The 17,322-nt window shown below is 32.2% G+C and overlaps 1 protein-coding gene and 1 pseudogene across 2 annotated transcripts in view; both read left to right on the forward strand.

Annotated features, from left to right (window-relative positions):
• LOC146917866 (uncharacterized) overlaps window positions 1-17,322 on the forward strand; it is a 59,284-nt pseudogene that overhangs the window by 1,764 nt on the left and 40,198 nt on the right. The window contains exon 2 of the transcript XR_015013521.1: window positions 124-164. The product of XR_015013521.1 is annotated as an uncharacterized LOC146917866 (transcript). The remainder of the gene's footprint in view (window positions 1-123; window positions 165-17,322) is intronic.
• LOC146917867 (uncharacterized) lies at window positions 10,429-15,048 on the forward strand. Its single transcript, XM_085716628.1, has 2 exons — window positions 10,429-12,315; window positions 13,465-15,048. Exon 1 carries the CDS (start codon window positions 10,621-10,623, stop codon window positions 12,301-12,303), a length of 1,683 nt encoding a protein of 560 aa, XP_085572754.1. The 5' UTR covers window positions 10,429-10,620; the 3' UTR covers window positions 12,304-12,315; window positions 13,465-15,048.

Here is a 17,322-nt window from a genome sequence, read left to right on the forward strand (position 1 = left end):
TATTGTATTTATATTTAAGCATACAGAGTGTACTAAGTTATGAAAAGTCATAGAGTGAAATTTAAAAAAACTTTTTTTTATTGTTGTGTCTTTCACAAGTCTTTCTGTCTATACTGCTGGCAGGTACTAAATGTTACCGTGGTGCATTATCTGTAGATTTGGACGTTAGTTTTCCTTTCTTATTTGAATTACATTTATTTATTTATCATGGGTGCTTTGAAAGAGTTTCCTTAACAATTGATTTGTTTGCTAGAATTTGGTAGCTTGTTCTATGTCTAGTTAAGTGAAATTGAACTTGGTAGTAGAACGTATGTTTCTCCTCGGATTAGGCATGTCCACGTGTCGTGTCTGACACCTACACGACACTTACACATATAATTACACTGAATTGAGTGATTTTCTCAAATTATTAGTGGTGTTGGCGTGTCAGTGTCCGTATCGTGTCCGTTATCCGTGTATGTATCCGTGCTTCATAGCATTTTTCTCTTATCTGCCTCACATGAAGGAATGTTTGTATGTTTGACAGTAGAAGGTATGTTTGTTCTCTTTTCTATAACAGTCTCACTACTTTGAAGTGAGAAGAATAGATGGCAGTCCAATCATTCAAAAGGGAATTGCTAGATAGAATTCTATTCAATGTTTGTGGAATGATAACGGTTCATTTTGACAATATTTTACTTCTAGACCTAATAGTTAATGAATGATGCACTTGATGTATGACTTTACATTATACATTTTAATCTAGAAATTGTAGATTTTTTATGTGGAGACAGCTGGATGCCTGGATCCCTGTTGCATGAGATTTTACTCCAGGGTTCATGGTTTATTGAAAAAGGTTAGAAAACATGTATATTCTTCTAAAAGTGCATTCTTCTCTTGAGGTTGCATTGTCTTCAATAACCTGTATATTTTATTATAAAAATAGACTGATCTTTAGATATATTCGACGGATAAAGGTCATGTTCAATTTTAAGAACTTTATTTCCAGGTTTCAGAGAGAGCTCACTCACTGTAGATGTTGAAGCAAAGGTGTCCATTTATTGAAATATGGCTATTATTTGTCTACTATGATATGTGACTGTATATAATTTCATCAATCCATGAACGTTTAGATATGATTACTTTATTTTGAAACAAACATGATAATGAGGGGTATTTTTGAATAATCTGTGGCAAAAGAAGCTTCTAATTGCATGTAAAAAATAAACAAAACTTCGTCTCCCATGGTAAACGAAGTTTCTCTTTTGGTTCTAATTTTTGTTTTCCATATTTTAGAGGAATCATCAGGTTTAGAGGAAGCTTTAACATGGTTTTATAGCTTATCTCTCTGTTTTTATGTGAATAAACCCTGCTAGTGCAAGGACCTCAAATGATGTTTCGAAAAACTTAAGTCAGCAACTTTATGAAGATGAAAGGAAGTAGACCTTATGGTTCTGTGTTGCAGGCTATTTCTGCTGCATATATGCAAAACTTCATGTAGCTTTCTACCTTATAGTTATCAACATTTGTAAGAACATCACACGCATTACATTCGTGGCAGAGGCTACCCCAATGCTAGTGTTAAGAAGGCAAGCACAGTAGTTTATATTTATGTTTTGCTGCACCTGTTTCTGCTTTTTGTAAAATTAAGAGCCACTAGCACAAACCACGAAAAAACAGAGAGGAGAGGAGAAAAGAGTAAGGTGAAATGCCGATACACTTGCACATGAGGCGACATTTTAACGAATCGAATGTTGTTGTAAATTTTGTAGGCTAAAATTTGACTTGTCTTGAAACGTACACTTTCAAGATTCTACTATCTATTTCTCTAGGCTAAAATTTTGTTTGTCCCTGACTCCTGAGGCCCACACTTCTAGGATTCCTTTGGTACCACTTACTTTTATGAATTAGAAGTATCAAAATAAAATGACAACTGATTATTTTTGTTGTAGTTAGCATCCTACTTTTTTTGCTTCATGTTGTTACTAGCAAAGGTTAGGCCACTATAACATACTTTCATTATGCATCCAATATTCAGAGAGTTTTCATACTAAAATTTTGTTTTTCTTGATTCCTGAGGCCAACACTTCCAAGATTCTTTTGGTACCATTTACTTTTTTGAATTAGAAGTATCAAATAGAATGATAACTGATTATTTATGCTGTAATTAGTATCTTATTCTTTTTGTTCCTTCTGGTTAGAAATACCAGCTGAAAATATACACGCTGTTACTAGCCACTATCTCTGAAATCATATTATTGTGACTGTGAGATATTATTCTACTTATAGCAGGTGTGTAAATTACATGGATGATATTAGTTTTATGATTGATATTAAGCTTGAATTTTTGTCAAAATGAGAAAGAAATTTGAGGGACAAAGGCTTGAATTTCTGTAAAAATGATACATTAAGCTTTAATTTATAGGATAACAGGTGTGTAAATTTCATGGATGATATTAGAATACTATGCTTTTCTATATTGTTATTTATAGCACTTGTGATTGGTCAAGTTAGTTATGTCACCTGCTTTGTGGTTTTGACCTTTTGCATGCTTACTGTATTGATCACTTTGTTGGTCCTATGAATTACACCTTCATGACAGACTGACAGACAATGACAATGACTTTAATTCGATGACCAATTAGACTTGTATCGTAAAGTAAGGTAGAAATTTTGTATTCAGAATTTTGTATTCTAGTTTTTAAAGAGTTAAAAATTATCGTTGTTAAAACATTTGTGGGTTTCTTAACATTGATCTTTAAGGCACTAGTTAGTATGATTCATCCTTAAAATTCATTGATACTTTGAGGAATGTTAATCCACACATTTTAATGCATTATCTTTTATTCCCTCCGTCTCATTTTAATAGCCGTTTTAGTGTTTTATTCCCTCTGTCTCATTTTAATAGTCGTTTTAGTGTTGTGTACATTTTCAAAGAATGTTTAGTAGCGTTGATTTTAATGGTAAAATTAATATCATTTATTAAAACACTCTTGTTAATTATAGTTAATGAAGTATTTAAGTTGAGTTAAATTAAATAGAGATTTTCTAACCTGTGCAATGTCAATTAATTAGTTTTTTTCTTAAAAACCGATTTTTCCTTTCTCTCCTATTTTTTCTCAAATGATCTCTCTCATATTAACAATTGCCAACAAAAATCAGACCTGTTTTCATCTTCGTCAATTTTCAATTAATTACTCCATATGATTCATCCCTTTCCCCTTAATTTTCGTCAGTTTTTCTTTTACCTACTAATCATAAATCAATGTCAAGGATTACGATTCTTTCCTCTCTAATTTGCAATACTTTATTTCACTTAGAATTTGATTGCAAGGCCATATGTTAATTGATGGGAACGTGAATGAATCACCTAAAAAAATTGAAGATTCAACGAGCTGTATGCATAGGCTTTGATCTGGTTGGTTGGCAATTAGTATAGAAATGAGAGAGCCTTTCACGAAGAAAAGAGAGAGAAAAAAACAGTTTTTAAGAAAATGTTTAATTAGATGACTCATTTATAAGACTTATAAAAACCTAAAAATTTATGCATTTATCACCCCTTTAAGTTGTGCAATCTTGCACAGGTTAGAAAAAAACCAATTTAATAAGGTATATTAGTACTAAAAAAAGATAATAAATATTGTGGGTCCTATATCAATTATTAGTCTATAAATGTGATTAACTTGCTAATAACGGGGGACCGGAATGAATAAAGTTTTTTGTACTCTGTTTGATTTAGGAACTAAACATGTAGTAAGAGGTCAAACAAAAAATAAATTTCAGTTCCTCGCTAAATCACAAAACAACTTTTTGACCATAGTATAGACTATGAAAAATACTAAAATACCCTTTTTGTTTTCCAATATAAAAAGTATTGTCTCTATCTGTCCACAAAATATCAAAAAGTATTGTCTCTCTGTCTCTCAATTACATATCTATCTAATCTTGTATTGTTGTCTCTCTTAAAAATCATACAAAATCAGTTTGTGATGTGATGATTGCCCCTATTTATAAACACATTGTCAGACTATGTCTTATCTATCGTGGAACTTTCTCCATTATTGTTATGTCTAATACATACTGTTTTGCGAATCAAACACATCATAGGTTATAAATTTTTTTATTTAAACAAGTTGAACTAAAAGCTCTAAGTCGTTGAAAAAGAAAAAACACATCATACATTATTCACATAACTTACTTTAATCATCTTTTTTAACCAACAGAGATTGATATAACAATAACTAAGTATATGTATATATATATATATATATATATATATATATATATATATATATAACAATAACTAAGTATATTGAGCGACTGAAACGATAATATTAACGAAATATTTTAATTATTTTGAAATGTTCACGCGTTGAAGAATTATGCTGACTACTTGTTAACATACTCCCGTCGAACTCGAATATAAAAAAAAAATCTTTTTAAAGGTTCATTCGATAAATGATGTATTTGGTCTAAAATTTGAATCAAATACATCATTTATTCAATGAATATGAAAATGAATCTTTTCTTATATTCAAGAGCAGATGAGTAGTTGTCACCAATTAGTCATCACTCTTACCTAAATGAAATAACCATTGAATCCGACTTTTGAAACATTCATTCAATCAAGAATTCATGATTCCACAACGTCGTTTCAAATTTGAGGTATGTTGCTGCTGTCTTTGTATTCGTCCCTAATTTTCAACTTCCAAACCCTAATTTCCTGATTCAATTTTCCCCTTCTTCTACCTCTTTAAACTCAACAAGGCTCTACACTCAATTCCATCATGACCGACACAATCTCGTCTCCTCATTCAATCGCTTGCTTCGTCACAATAATGTAAGATGCTAAGAATAGCGTAAGATAACATGTCATCAATATGATAACTTATAGTTCCCTTATGGTTTGTGCAAATCTAGAATAATATCATATGCTTTGGAACTTGTCGACGAGATGCATGATCGAGGGCAACAACCTGATATAATTACCTACAATTCTATATTGGATGCTTTATGCAAAAAACATCATGTTGACGAAGCAATAGCATTATTAACAAAATTAAAAGACCAAAGTATTCGACCAAATATGAACACATACACTATTCTTGTCATGGGATTATGCCAAAGTGGAAAATTGGAGGATGCACGAAAAGTTTTTGAAGATCTTTTGGTCAAAGGCTGCAATCTTGATGTTTATTCATATACCGTTATGATCCAAGGGTTTTGAAACAAGGGCTTGTTTGATGCATAAGCTTCGCAAAAAAAAATTGATGCAACAATTGCCTCCCTCCAAGTGTTGCTCATTTGGATGTTCCAATCCTTAGAACACAAGTTAGGATGACTCATTCTTAAAAATCTATTGATGCTTTGAGAAACGTTAACACACACTTTTTACATACTCTTTTTTATTAGTCTATGTTATCAATTATTTATTTAAAGATAATATTAACAAGTGCTTTAAGGATATTGTTTAATAAATCCTTTATAAGAAACTTTGTCTTAAAAATATAAGTTAAATATATGTAAATGTTATAATTACAAAACTCTTTATGTAACAGTTACCACATTTAGTTGTTTAAACAATGTCTTAAGGACATTTGTTGATATTTGTCATACCCCAATTTTTGACCTAAGGATCCTACATTCATACACCGACATGTGCCCTTCGATTCTGACCGGTCTCTGACTTTTCAGTGAAAATTCGGCAGAGAGGTATTTTAAAATACCTCATGTGTTAGTTCCGAGTCGGGCCCTCTTCTCTCGTTATTTTTATTTTTATTTTTATTTAGTTTAAATTTCCATCTTTTATTCTTTTTTTTTAAATCATTTGATTTTTAATTTTATTATGTTTAGTCTTTATCTATTTATTCAATTATTTCATTTTTTAGATAAGTCCAAAAGGTCAAGTCTGCATAATCTTTTCTTTTATTATTTTCCTTTTTTATTTTAATCACTATTATTTGATAAAAATCCAAAAAATGGTCATCATCCAAAAAACAGCCTGTCACACGTTTTCTTTTCTTTCTCCATTCCAATCCAATTCTCAGCCTTATCAATCCATCAATTTTTCTGCTTATTCTCCTCCCCAAGCCACCAATTTTTCTGCTCCTTTAACAAACCCTAAACCCAAATCCCTTCACTATAAATTGAAACCTACAGACACAATTGGGGGGGGGGGACACACACATTGACTGCCGTAATTTTATTTTAGGGTTCTACTTAATACTCCCCAAGTTTCATGTTTTAATTTTAGTTCTATGCACATGTCTTGATTCAGTACCATATATTCCATTAAAGTTTCATTATTACCTTTGTTGTTGCTATTCCATGAGTACTGCTACGTGTCCCATGAATTGGTTTATACACCTACATGTTTCAATTCCCTTATTTCTTTATTACTACACATATGATTTCATGTTGCCGTGCCTTTAAATTTCCATTCCCATAATTTTATCCCAATTCCCTTTATTTCAAGTGCTGCTACGTTTTATTTTTATTGATTCCAATTGAGTTTTTGTTTATTAGTCAATATCACTGTTGCTGCATCTGCTATTCCATACTTTCATTTTCCCCGTTGATGCGTGATTGAATTAATAATATTGCTGCTGATGTGCCTTACGCTGTTGCTACTTTGTTTCATCGCTATTGGCGCATAACAACACTGTTTTGTTCAATTCTAATTCCTTGTGGTGCTATTCTTATTTTAATTTTTTCTATGGCCGTAGTTACTCTTTTCTGGTAACGTACTCAGCTTTTATACATGCAAACCGTGAGCGCATAATACTGCTGCATGAGTATTTAGTTTCAAATTCCATTGATAAAATTCATTGATGTGCTCGTGTATGTTGCTGCCTGTACTTATTATCCCTATTGTGTTGCTTTCATGCTATTATTGGTTTAGTTTGTTGTGTTTTGCAGTACGGTTCCTTGCATAGCATTTCACCTCGGTTTGTTTGAGGGAATTGACAGAATTGGTATCTCCTACGGCCGTGGCTGCTCTCCAAAGTCAAAGAGATTCTATCATAAGGAGAACTGATGGCCCCTTTACATGCATTTTTATTTTGTTCCTAGTTTGTTCACAGTCCATGCGTGTCATTTTAATTCATGTTGCATTCCTTTTCGTTTTAGCATCTTTAATTGTCAATCATTTATTTTATTAGCCGTTTAGAATGTGTAAATAGGTTTTAATGTAATTTATTTATTCTTTATTTTCGTTTTTTTGGCACATGACTTTAGAATGTAAATATAGGTTTAATGTAATTTATTTTCTCGCAGACCATAGCATGTATCATAGGTTTAATGTAATAGTTTTAGGTGTATGTGTGCGTGCGTGTGTGTATGCCTTTCATCTTGTTTCTAGTCTAGGTCAATGGTCTTTGTGGTGATCCAACGTCACTACAAAGTACCTACGCTTTTATTTCTTCTGCTCCGTTAGCTTAATTTCAGTCCAATCATTCAAAAACAACAAAAACATGCAAATAGTTCAAAAACACAAAAATATTTTCTAAATAAACCTTGATCCTAAATCAAGTGACCGTCTCTTTTTCATTTTATTTTCTTAATCAAACATTAATCAATCTAAATTCTACTTTTGTTTGACTTTTTTTGATCCCTCAGTCGTGAAAAATCAAGTGAGTCAAAAGCTAATCAAATAGCCTTGATCTCCGAAAAATGACGCGACAATATTGTTCTTTAATTAAACAAGTTGAACTAAAAGCTCTAGGTTGACTTAATCGGATTTTCTCTGACCACAAATATAAACAAAAAAAGAGTCAAAAACAATGGTGGCTCAAATTTATAACCAACTATATTAACTTTGTTTGACTTTTTTTCTTCTTCTTATATTTAAACCAGTAATAGTAATTAGTAAAACTTAAGTTTAACTTTTCATCTAATTTTCTATAATAAAAAATACGTTTAACATTTTTAGCTTATTTGTAATTGTATTTTTAAAATAAAATTATAAACTTGATCTACAATAATTTACAAATAAAAGTATGTACTTCAATTTCAAAAAGAATATAGAAATTCAAAACTATTACATTTTATAATTAAAAAATAAAAAGTAATTTTTCGCCAAAAATGGAAAAACTCATATCCTAAACTATGACAAAATAGAAAACTTTTGATGCTTAAAAAAAATAAGTTTGATAAAATTGCGAGTAAATAGTCACTTTAGTCCTTAACTCTGCACCTCGCAGTCACAAAAGTCCCTAATATGGGATTAATTACAAAGTAGTTCATGAATGGTGCACTTCCGTTATCAGTTTAGTCTCCTGCGTTAAAAACTTATGTTAACTTGTTCTGACAAGGTGCATGAGGTGTTACAAGGATTAAAGTGAAGGTAGAAAATGATCACTTTGATCCTTGAACCGAAAATCAATATCCCCAAATTGAATCTCAAACTCATAAATCCCTAAATCCCGAATTTAATCTCCAAATCCCTAAATCACAAATAATTCTCTCTTTTGTTCAAAATCAAATCTTTCAATAAACACCAAAATAGAATCACATGATGATGGATGCTGGTGCAAACTTGTCTCAACGAAATGTTTCTCATTCGTCAAAAATTGAGTTATATTCCTCAATGAAACCGTCCTGAACATATAGAATAAACAAACAGAAAACATTAAAATGATTATTAAGATCGTGAGTTCAATTATTACCTCCTTAGTAGATGATCAATATCTACTTTTAGAAAAGTTTTTTTTTTTTTTTTTAGTTTTGCGGTCTACTATAACCCCAACATTGATGAGCTGTCGGAGTTTAACTCATCCACTTTATTTCATTATTTCATACTCTCTTGAGACATTACATATAATAATACATGTCCATGCCAACTGAGCTATGCTCACTGAGACTCTTGGTTATTAATTAAGATTTTTTTTTTGTGTATGTTTTTTCTTCTACTAAAGATACGAAGGAGAAGTCTCCGTGAGCTTAGCTCAGTTGGCAGAAACATTACATATTTTATGCAGGAGCCGTGGTTCGAACCCCAGACACCCCACTTTTCATTCCATATTTAATTATGTGAGCTCTCACAACTATGCTACTAGACCATGTAAAAAAAAAAGGCCAAATACCTCCCATGATCAAGGTAGACAAACTCGAGATCCTAAGTAAGATCGGGTAGGACCCATGAGATCGTGAATCGGGGGATCGTAACATGGATCGTAAGATCCTACCAAATTTAGAAATTCATATATATTACATATAAATTCATACATATTCATATGAAGCAACATAATCCATCTTAAAAAACCCAATGCAGCTGCATACCAGAACAGAAAAAGAGAAAAAAAAACACTTAAAAAGCTTCAAACAGTACTCATACAACTCCATAACAACAATAAAACTTAATCATAATTATCTCAATGGTCAATTCCCAAATAAAGTAAGTAAGTAACGTGAGATAGGAGATTGAGTGCTATGAATATGATGGGAATTGCATTGGTAAGGTTCCATGATTTATGGGTGTATTGGAAAATTTCCCTAATTATTGATAGTGGCTTTATTGGGAAGATTTTCAATAATCAATGGGTTTAATGAGGGAATTTGAAACCGTTTCAGAGAAAAAGAAGAGTGAAGCACGTTTTTTTTTGCCTTTCTCATAGCAAAAATGCGTTTTTGGCGATGTGGGTCACGAACCCGACCCGAAAGATCCGGATTTCTGGAAACTGAAACACCAAACGGGTCACGTACCGACCCGCGAACCCGTTTTTCTGGTTTCAAAACTAACTCGTTTGGATCTACGATACCAACGCGTTTACGTTTTTCAACTACGATCCAATCCGCGACCACCAAAAACCGATTCCGACGACTTTCCGGCACGGTGAGGGGATGTGAGATCGTGAACTCGGACGATCCTACGAGTTGGATCGCGAGTTTGTCTACCTTGCCCGTGATCCTTTATGTTTCATGTTTGTTTCAGATAGATCATTTAAGTTTGGGTCATGTTAACCTGTGCCCTTAAGGCACGTGTTAAGCAACCTAAATAGAGCAATTTTGCATTGGAAAACACAATAGAACAACTTTTAAGAAGTTGAATGCACGCCTTTTGATATGTGTATTTCTATATTAAGTATAAGTATCTTAACATGTGCCTTGAGGGCACAAGTTAACATTAGCCTTTAAGTTTATAAGGTTTTAGATAGGTCTTTAAGTTTCAAGTTTGTTTCAGATAGATTCTTTAAGTTTTTAAGGTTTCAGACATGTCCTTTAAGTTTCGAGTTTGTTTCAGATATGTCTTTTCTATCAACCTACGTTAAGCCAAAGTTGATCTGTCCGTTAAGCCAAAGTTGATCTGGTTGGGGAAAAGTTTGATGCCAAGTGTCAGAGAGAACCACCTCACCCACTTAACGGACATATCAGCTTTGACTTAACGGACATAACAACTTTGGCTTAATGAAGGTTGACAGAAAGGACCTATCCAAAACAAACTTGAAACTTAAATGACATATCTGAAACCTTAGAAACTCAAGGGACCTATCTAAAACAAACATGAAACTTAGAGGACCCGGGAGGTATTTGGCAACAAAAAAAAAAATGAGGGAGGAAGATAACTTAGCTTAAACTCATTTGCCGAAAACCTAACTACAAACAAATCTCATTTCAAATTTAACATCATTCTGGGACACAATAATGTTTCATTCTTCTTCTTCGATGTTGCCGAGGTACTACGTTGTTCCTGTTTCTCTCTTTGTTCCAAAAAAGTTTCATTCTTATCAATTTCTGAAAAACACCCATTTCAATTTCATTCCTTATTCTTCAACTTCATCCACATTCCATAATAACAATGATGTTGTTGATTCTGTTTCATTGTTCAATCGCCTGCTTCGTCAGAATCCCACTCCACCCACAATCGAATTCAATAAGATTTTAGGTTCACTTGTCAAATCCAAACATTATCACACTGTTCTTTCCCTTTATCAAAATATGGAATATAGAGGAATTAAACCTAACTTAGTCAATTGCAACATTCTCATCAATTCTTTCTGTCAATTGGGTCTTATCCCTTTTGCTTTCTCTGTATTGACTAAGATTCTCAAAAACGGTTACGAGCCTGATACCATAACATTGACTACATTCATCAAGGGTCTCTGTCTCAAAGGTCAGATCCATCAAGCATTGCATTTTCATGATAAGGTTATTGCGATGGGATTTCATTTGGACCAAGTTAGTTATGGAACCTTGATTAATGGGTTGTGTAAAGTTGGTGAAACAAAAGCAGCCCTTGAATTGCTCCGACGAGTTGATGGTAAATTGGTTCAGCTTAATGCGGTAATGTACAATACCGTTATTGATGGTATGTGTAAAGATAAACATGTTAATGATGCTTTTGATTTATATTCTGAAATGGTTGCTAAGAGAATTTCTCCTAATGTTGTCACTTATAGTGCTTTAATTAGTGGATTTTGCATTGTTGGTAAACTGAGAGATGCAATTGATTTCTTTAATAAAATGATATTCGAAAACATCAACCCAAATGTGTATACTTTTACTATATTGGTTGATGGTTTTTGTAAGGAAGGAAGGGTGAAAGAAGCTAAAATTGTGTTAGCTATGATGATGAAACAAGGCATCAAACCTGATGTTGTTACTTATAACTCTTTAATGGATGGATACTGCCTAGTTAAAGAAGTGAATAAGGCCAATAGTATATTCAACACTATGTCTCAGAGGGGAATGAATCCTGATATTCACAGCTACAACATCATGATTAACGGGTTTTGTAAGATTAAAATGACCGATGAAGCTATGAATCTCTTTGAAGAAATGCATTGTAGAAAACTAATTCCTGATGTGGTAACTTACAATTCTCTTATCGATGGTTTGTCTAAATCGGGGAAAATCTCTAATGCTTTGAAGCTAGTCGATGAGATGCATGATAGAGGTCAACCACCTGATATAATTACTTACAATTCTATATTAGATGCTTTATGCAAAAACCATCAGGTTGACAAGGCAATTGCATTATTAACAAAATTGAAAGATCTGGGTATTCGACCAAATATGTACACATACACTATTCTTATTGATGGATTGTGTAAAGGTGGAAGACTAAAGGATGCACGGAATATTTTTGAGGATCTTTTAGTCAAGGGCTATAATGTAACTGTCAACACATATACCGTTATGATTCAAGGGTTTTGTAGCCATGGCTTGTTTGATGAATCATTGGCTTTGCTGTCAAAAATGGAAGAAAATGGTTGCATTCCAAACGCCGTAACTTATGAAATAATCATCCGTTCTCTGTTTGATAACGATGAAAATGATAAGGCGGAGAAACTTCTTCGTGAAATGATTACGAGAGGCCTATTGTAAGACTGAAACTAGGTAAGATGTTTTCGATTTATCTATTGTTATATTGTATTTATATTTAAGCATAAAGAATGTACTAAGTTATGAAAGTCGCACCTTATTTTGACAAATGACATTATGGAGTGAAATTAAAAAAACTTATTTTGTTAGTATGAGGTTACAAATCTTTTGGAATTTGCATGATGTGTGTTTTTTTAGATGTTTTTCTATAAGGAAAGGTGAAGAGAAGTAATGAAAGGCTAATTGTGATCTGTAAAGTCTAGGGAGGACTGGTTTTCCACCTCGAATTCCTTATGAGATGTTAGTATTTTGAAGTTAACATTATACTTTGCCGAAGAGATTGTTATTTATTTTTACACAATTTTCTAGCATGTGAGTACCTAGGGAGGACTGCTTTCCCCCCTTCAATACCTTATGAGATGCTAGTATTGAACTATGATAGATAGTCACGAGGTATGAGTGGATGTACATTCTTCGATAGATTGGGCATAGAAATCACTAGCAACTTTTTTTGGGGCTGACTAAAACCATACTCATTTTGCATTGATGGGAAAAGGTTCAACATTATCTGAGTATAATGTCTATTGAATACCTCAATTACCACAGTTATGCAAAGTCATTTTTCTGAGTATAATGTCTATTGAATACCTCAATTACCACAGTTATGCAAAGTCATTTTGATTTGCAAAAGGTAAGGTTGAACATGGTGCTGAATCCAAGTCTGAGCTTTAGAAAGGCCTGTCATTATCTGAGTATCTTCTCTTGATATACCATAAATATGTATTATCATTTTTTGAAATATCTATTTTAGTTGATGGCGTCAGCTGCACACTTAGACTTCTAGGTCAGCAGCAACTGTGATTTGATATGCGTTTTGGTGAGGTTTGCAATGTGCATCAAGCCATGAAGTGTGACCATGAGAAGTTATGAAATCTTGCTTAGGCTTGCTTCTTATTCAAGTAAACTAATTCTTAGAATTCAAGAAATCTATCTGCACACAAAAGATGAGTAGATTTAGAAAATAGTGTACAAATTTGGTTTTAAGAAACAACTTTAAGTCTTCACTCTTCATTTTAAGAAATCTATCCATTTTGTTTTATCTATAATCAATGATATTTTTCTTATTAAAAAAAGTTTTGCTTCACTAGTTTCTGGTTTATGTAGACTAAAAAGCCAATTCTTGGAGCAAAATTCTGCATGATAAGGATTCTGAATGTTGTCATCTCCTAGAGGAACATTGATTCCAAACCTAGTCTTACGTGTTTAAAACTCATATAGACTCTTGATACAGAATTTGGAAAGAAATGACAAAGATGTTCTCAAAGTAGTCAACCTCCACCAAGTTAAAAGGTTAATTAAGAAAACTAAAGGTTAGGCTTGCACTAACACTGCAACAGTAATTTTTTTGAATATTAAACTCATTCCATCAGGTCTAGGACTCATAAATATGCCTACATGCCAAATTTGAGTGAATTTGGATTTGAATAACTCAGTTTATGGTTAGTTAATCCAAATTTACCAACAATGACAATAGAGAACTGGACTGCAAACCTTTTAATAATAGTAAGGTTCTGAACTCTAGCCAAATACGTAAAGTTTCAATCATAAGAGGGAGTCTAAGTTTGTATGTCCAGGGAGGCCAAACTGAGGCTGATTTGCACATTTAAAACTTGGAGTGCATTTTCTGAGTTTCTATATGTTTTGACAGGTTTCATATACTCAGTAATTTCTAAATTTTGAATTTGAAAGCTAGCCTTCTTCATAGTACTCAATTTATGCAGCCTGTGCACAAATAATATAAGCCAAAAAATGGCTAAAAGAGTGGTTTTAGGGGGAAACTTTGGGTTCATACATTATTGCATCAATCAACAAAATAAGAATTTGTCTGCCAATTAGAGCATCAATCAATAAATGTAAAATGAGAATGATCATATTTTTACATGTGAACTCAATTAAAATTTCAATCACATATAATGCATTCTTTGTGCTTAAACTTGATGAACTTAAGGCTTATACTGTTAATGTCCAGTTAAGTAAAATTGAACCAAGCAGCAACAGCTTATGTTTGTTCTATAAAAGGGAGTTATACCAATGCATTTTAACAATGCTTTACTAATAGTTTAATGAAAGATGTACTTGATAGATGAACTCAACCTCTATTCACATTTTTTATTTAATTTTTCAATTTAGGAATGAGTAAGAACAGATACGATCTTTTTTGTTTTTTGTCTGTCTCAAACATAGGGGTTTATAATTTCTTGAAAAGTGTTATAAAACAAACATGCATATTCTTCTATCCAATCAAATTCAATATCATATCGATCTACGTTCTCTTTTACAATTGGTTCTACGAGTGAAAATAGCTCGACAGTATTTCAGTAGATAGAATTGCCTCAAACTTGTCACTTTGAGCATCCAATTTCAGCTGCCTTTTTCAACTATGGTTAGCAGCCATTTGAGATGACACAACCCATATTCTATCAATCATCTATTCCTCTGAAGAACATGATAACTGGTTCTTAGTTAGTTGGAGTTTCAGGAACATTGTGAGTAAGAGTAATGCAAAAAGTTCATTCCTTTCTATTTTGGATTGTAATATTCCTATGCAAACTCTAAATTCTTCTATCAATTATTGTAGTTATGTTTTCATTCATTTCTTATAATATTTTTGTTTTTGCGTTTATGCTCGTCAAGAGCTAAACCACTTTGTCGTTAATACATGATGAGGTTATGATTATGTTTGCATAAGTTTGGTTAGTTGTATGTACTAAAGCTCCTTTTAAACAAGTTGTATTAGCCATAATCTTTAAAGTAAAACTTGGTCACTTTTATATTTAATGCCAAATTCTCTGAGCTCGATAGATGATGGGAATGGAACTGCTTGTTTAATATGGAAAATGTTTTTATGCTCTAGAGAGATAAAACCTTGAAAGGCTACTTGAATGTTTGTCTAGATTTCTTGTTATAGGATGAAGACTTATTAACCTTTCCAAAGAGAGAAATGGTTAAGATCTAACCTTAATATTGTTGCATGGTTAACTTGGCCATCCCAAATGTCGAAAGAGTAGTAGGACTTTGATCCTAATAATATATAAACAAAGGAGTTGTTCATGGCCTACTTTTTCTGTCATGAGACATGTTGACACATCATGCACTTGAATCCAAAACGACACAAATTAAACGACCATCTGATTTGGCGCACCATTTTCTGGAAGTACATCAAGGACCAAGAGATGATTACTGAAATATCAGACTTTTCTTGAGGTTTTTATGTAGGTCGAGGTAATGAAAGAATTGAACGTATAAAGGTCTGGTTTGACCTCTTGAATTTGAACACTTTTTCCATCGTAAAGAGGTAAATGATTTTGTAATCCAAAAAAAAAACAGGTAAATGATTTTGTAGCTGTTGGAACATTGGTGTGATGTTGGAAGAAAAAATTGGAAGATTAAACACAAAGTAATTGTACTTTGATCTAATGTTGTGTGAATTGAAAAAATAGAGTGTTGGAGTCCCACATAAAATAGAACACACGCATTAGTAGTGTTTAAATTGTGGTATTTAATTTTAAATACTTAATAATGATATAAATAATAGTAATTATTATTTTTATTGGTGAATATCACTATATTTGAGTGGTCGTAGTACCGTATTGATAGTTTGGAGAAATTAAATTTAGAATGGTGGTAACACCATATTTAAGCGGTCTCAGTACCATAACAGAGTGGTAACAATACCATATTAAAGTGATTTCAGTATTAAAGAGTGGTCTTAGTACCATATTTGAGGGTGTAAATCTCGAAAGGTTTTTTACAGTGCAGTAGTTAACCGCAGTTGTAGTTGGATTTGTTTTATCCTGGAGGCGGCGTGGTTGATAGTCTGCCTTGCACAATTTTGGGCAGTGCCACCAAACGTCTTAAAGAGAGCGACCTGGTCGTGACTCAACCTAGTAACAACTTCGGTAGATATTTTTTAAAAAACTGAATTTAGAAATCCAAATACAACAGTTTAGAAATCCAAAACCAATAATTTTAAGACGTTTTGATCTGCCCTTTGAAAATAATAATCTATAAAGTTGTCCTGAGGATCCAACAATGAGTATAAGTTATATTTTAAAAAGGAGTAAATTTTCAAGTTGGTCTCTAAGAAAAAATATAGAAACTAAATTGGTCCTTAGTTATGTAAAAAATAAAATAAAATTGGTCCTTAGTAAATAATAAAAATCAATTTCATCTTTAGTAATATTATATGAAATAAAATAATTCTTTTTTAACATTATATTGTATGACACTTTAATCTCTACCAATGGCTAGTTAGACCTATATCCTAAAAGAAAATGTTAATATGTGCTCTTAAGACATTTATATTAAAAGTAGAAATTTTGTATTGAAAACAAATCATCAAATTAATCCCAAACTTTATTAATATTTAAAAATTAACTTGGGAGTAAATCATCAAATTAACTCATCATATCATATAACAAATTAATCCCAAACTTTATTAATATTTAAAACTAGTCCTGTATTTATTAAAAGTTTTTCAATTATATACCTTATTATCTATGAAGCCCAAATACTTTAAAATGGATGACGTATCGTATCCTCTGCGTATTCTGCACCGATACCTGCACGATACTTCCTGATACGTATTAGAAGAGTATCCGAAGATTAAATTTTATTTTTTTAAAAAAACATTTATCCGATACTTTTCAATACATTTGAGATACGAGCGATAGGCGGTGTAAAACCGATATGTGCGGGCTAATTGATGTTTCTATTATATTTGGTATACATGTAATTGACTAAGTAATGATGTTTTCTATTTAGGATATATCATATATGTAATCGACTAATTGTCGCTTTCTTTGTTATCAATATTACTTACATTTATATTTCTATTGTTGCCGCTGCCGTTTGTTTGTGTCTCTTTGTTTGTTTGAGAACGATGTTATTGTTGATTGTTGTGTGAAGGCAATTTCATTGTTGTGCCTTATAGTTTTTCTATGTCGGTTTTGTTGGAACAAA

Source organism: Medicago sativa, chromosome 6 (assembly GCF_051527215.1).
Source record: "Medicago sativa cultivar Bolivia chromosome 6, Bolivia_mono, whole genome shotgun sequence".
Taxonomy (NCBI): domain Eukaryota; kingdom Viridiplantae; phylum Streptophyta; class Magnoliopsida; order Fabales; family Fabaceae; genus Medicago; species Medicago sativa.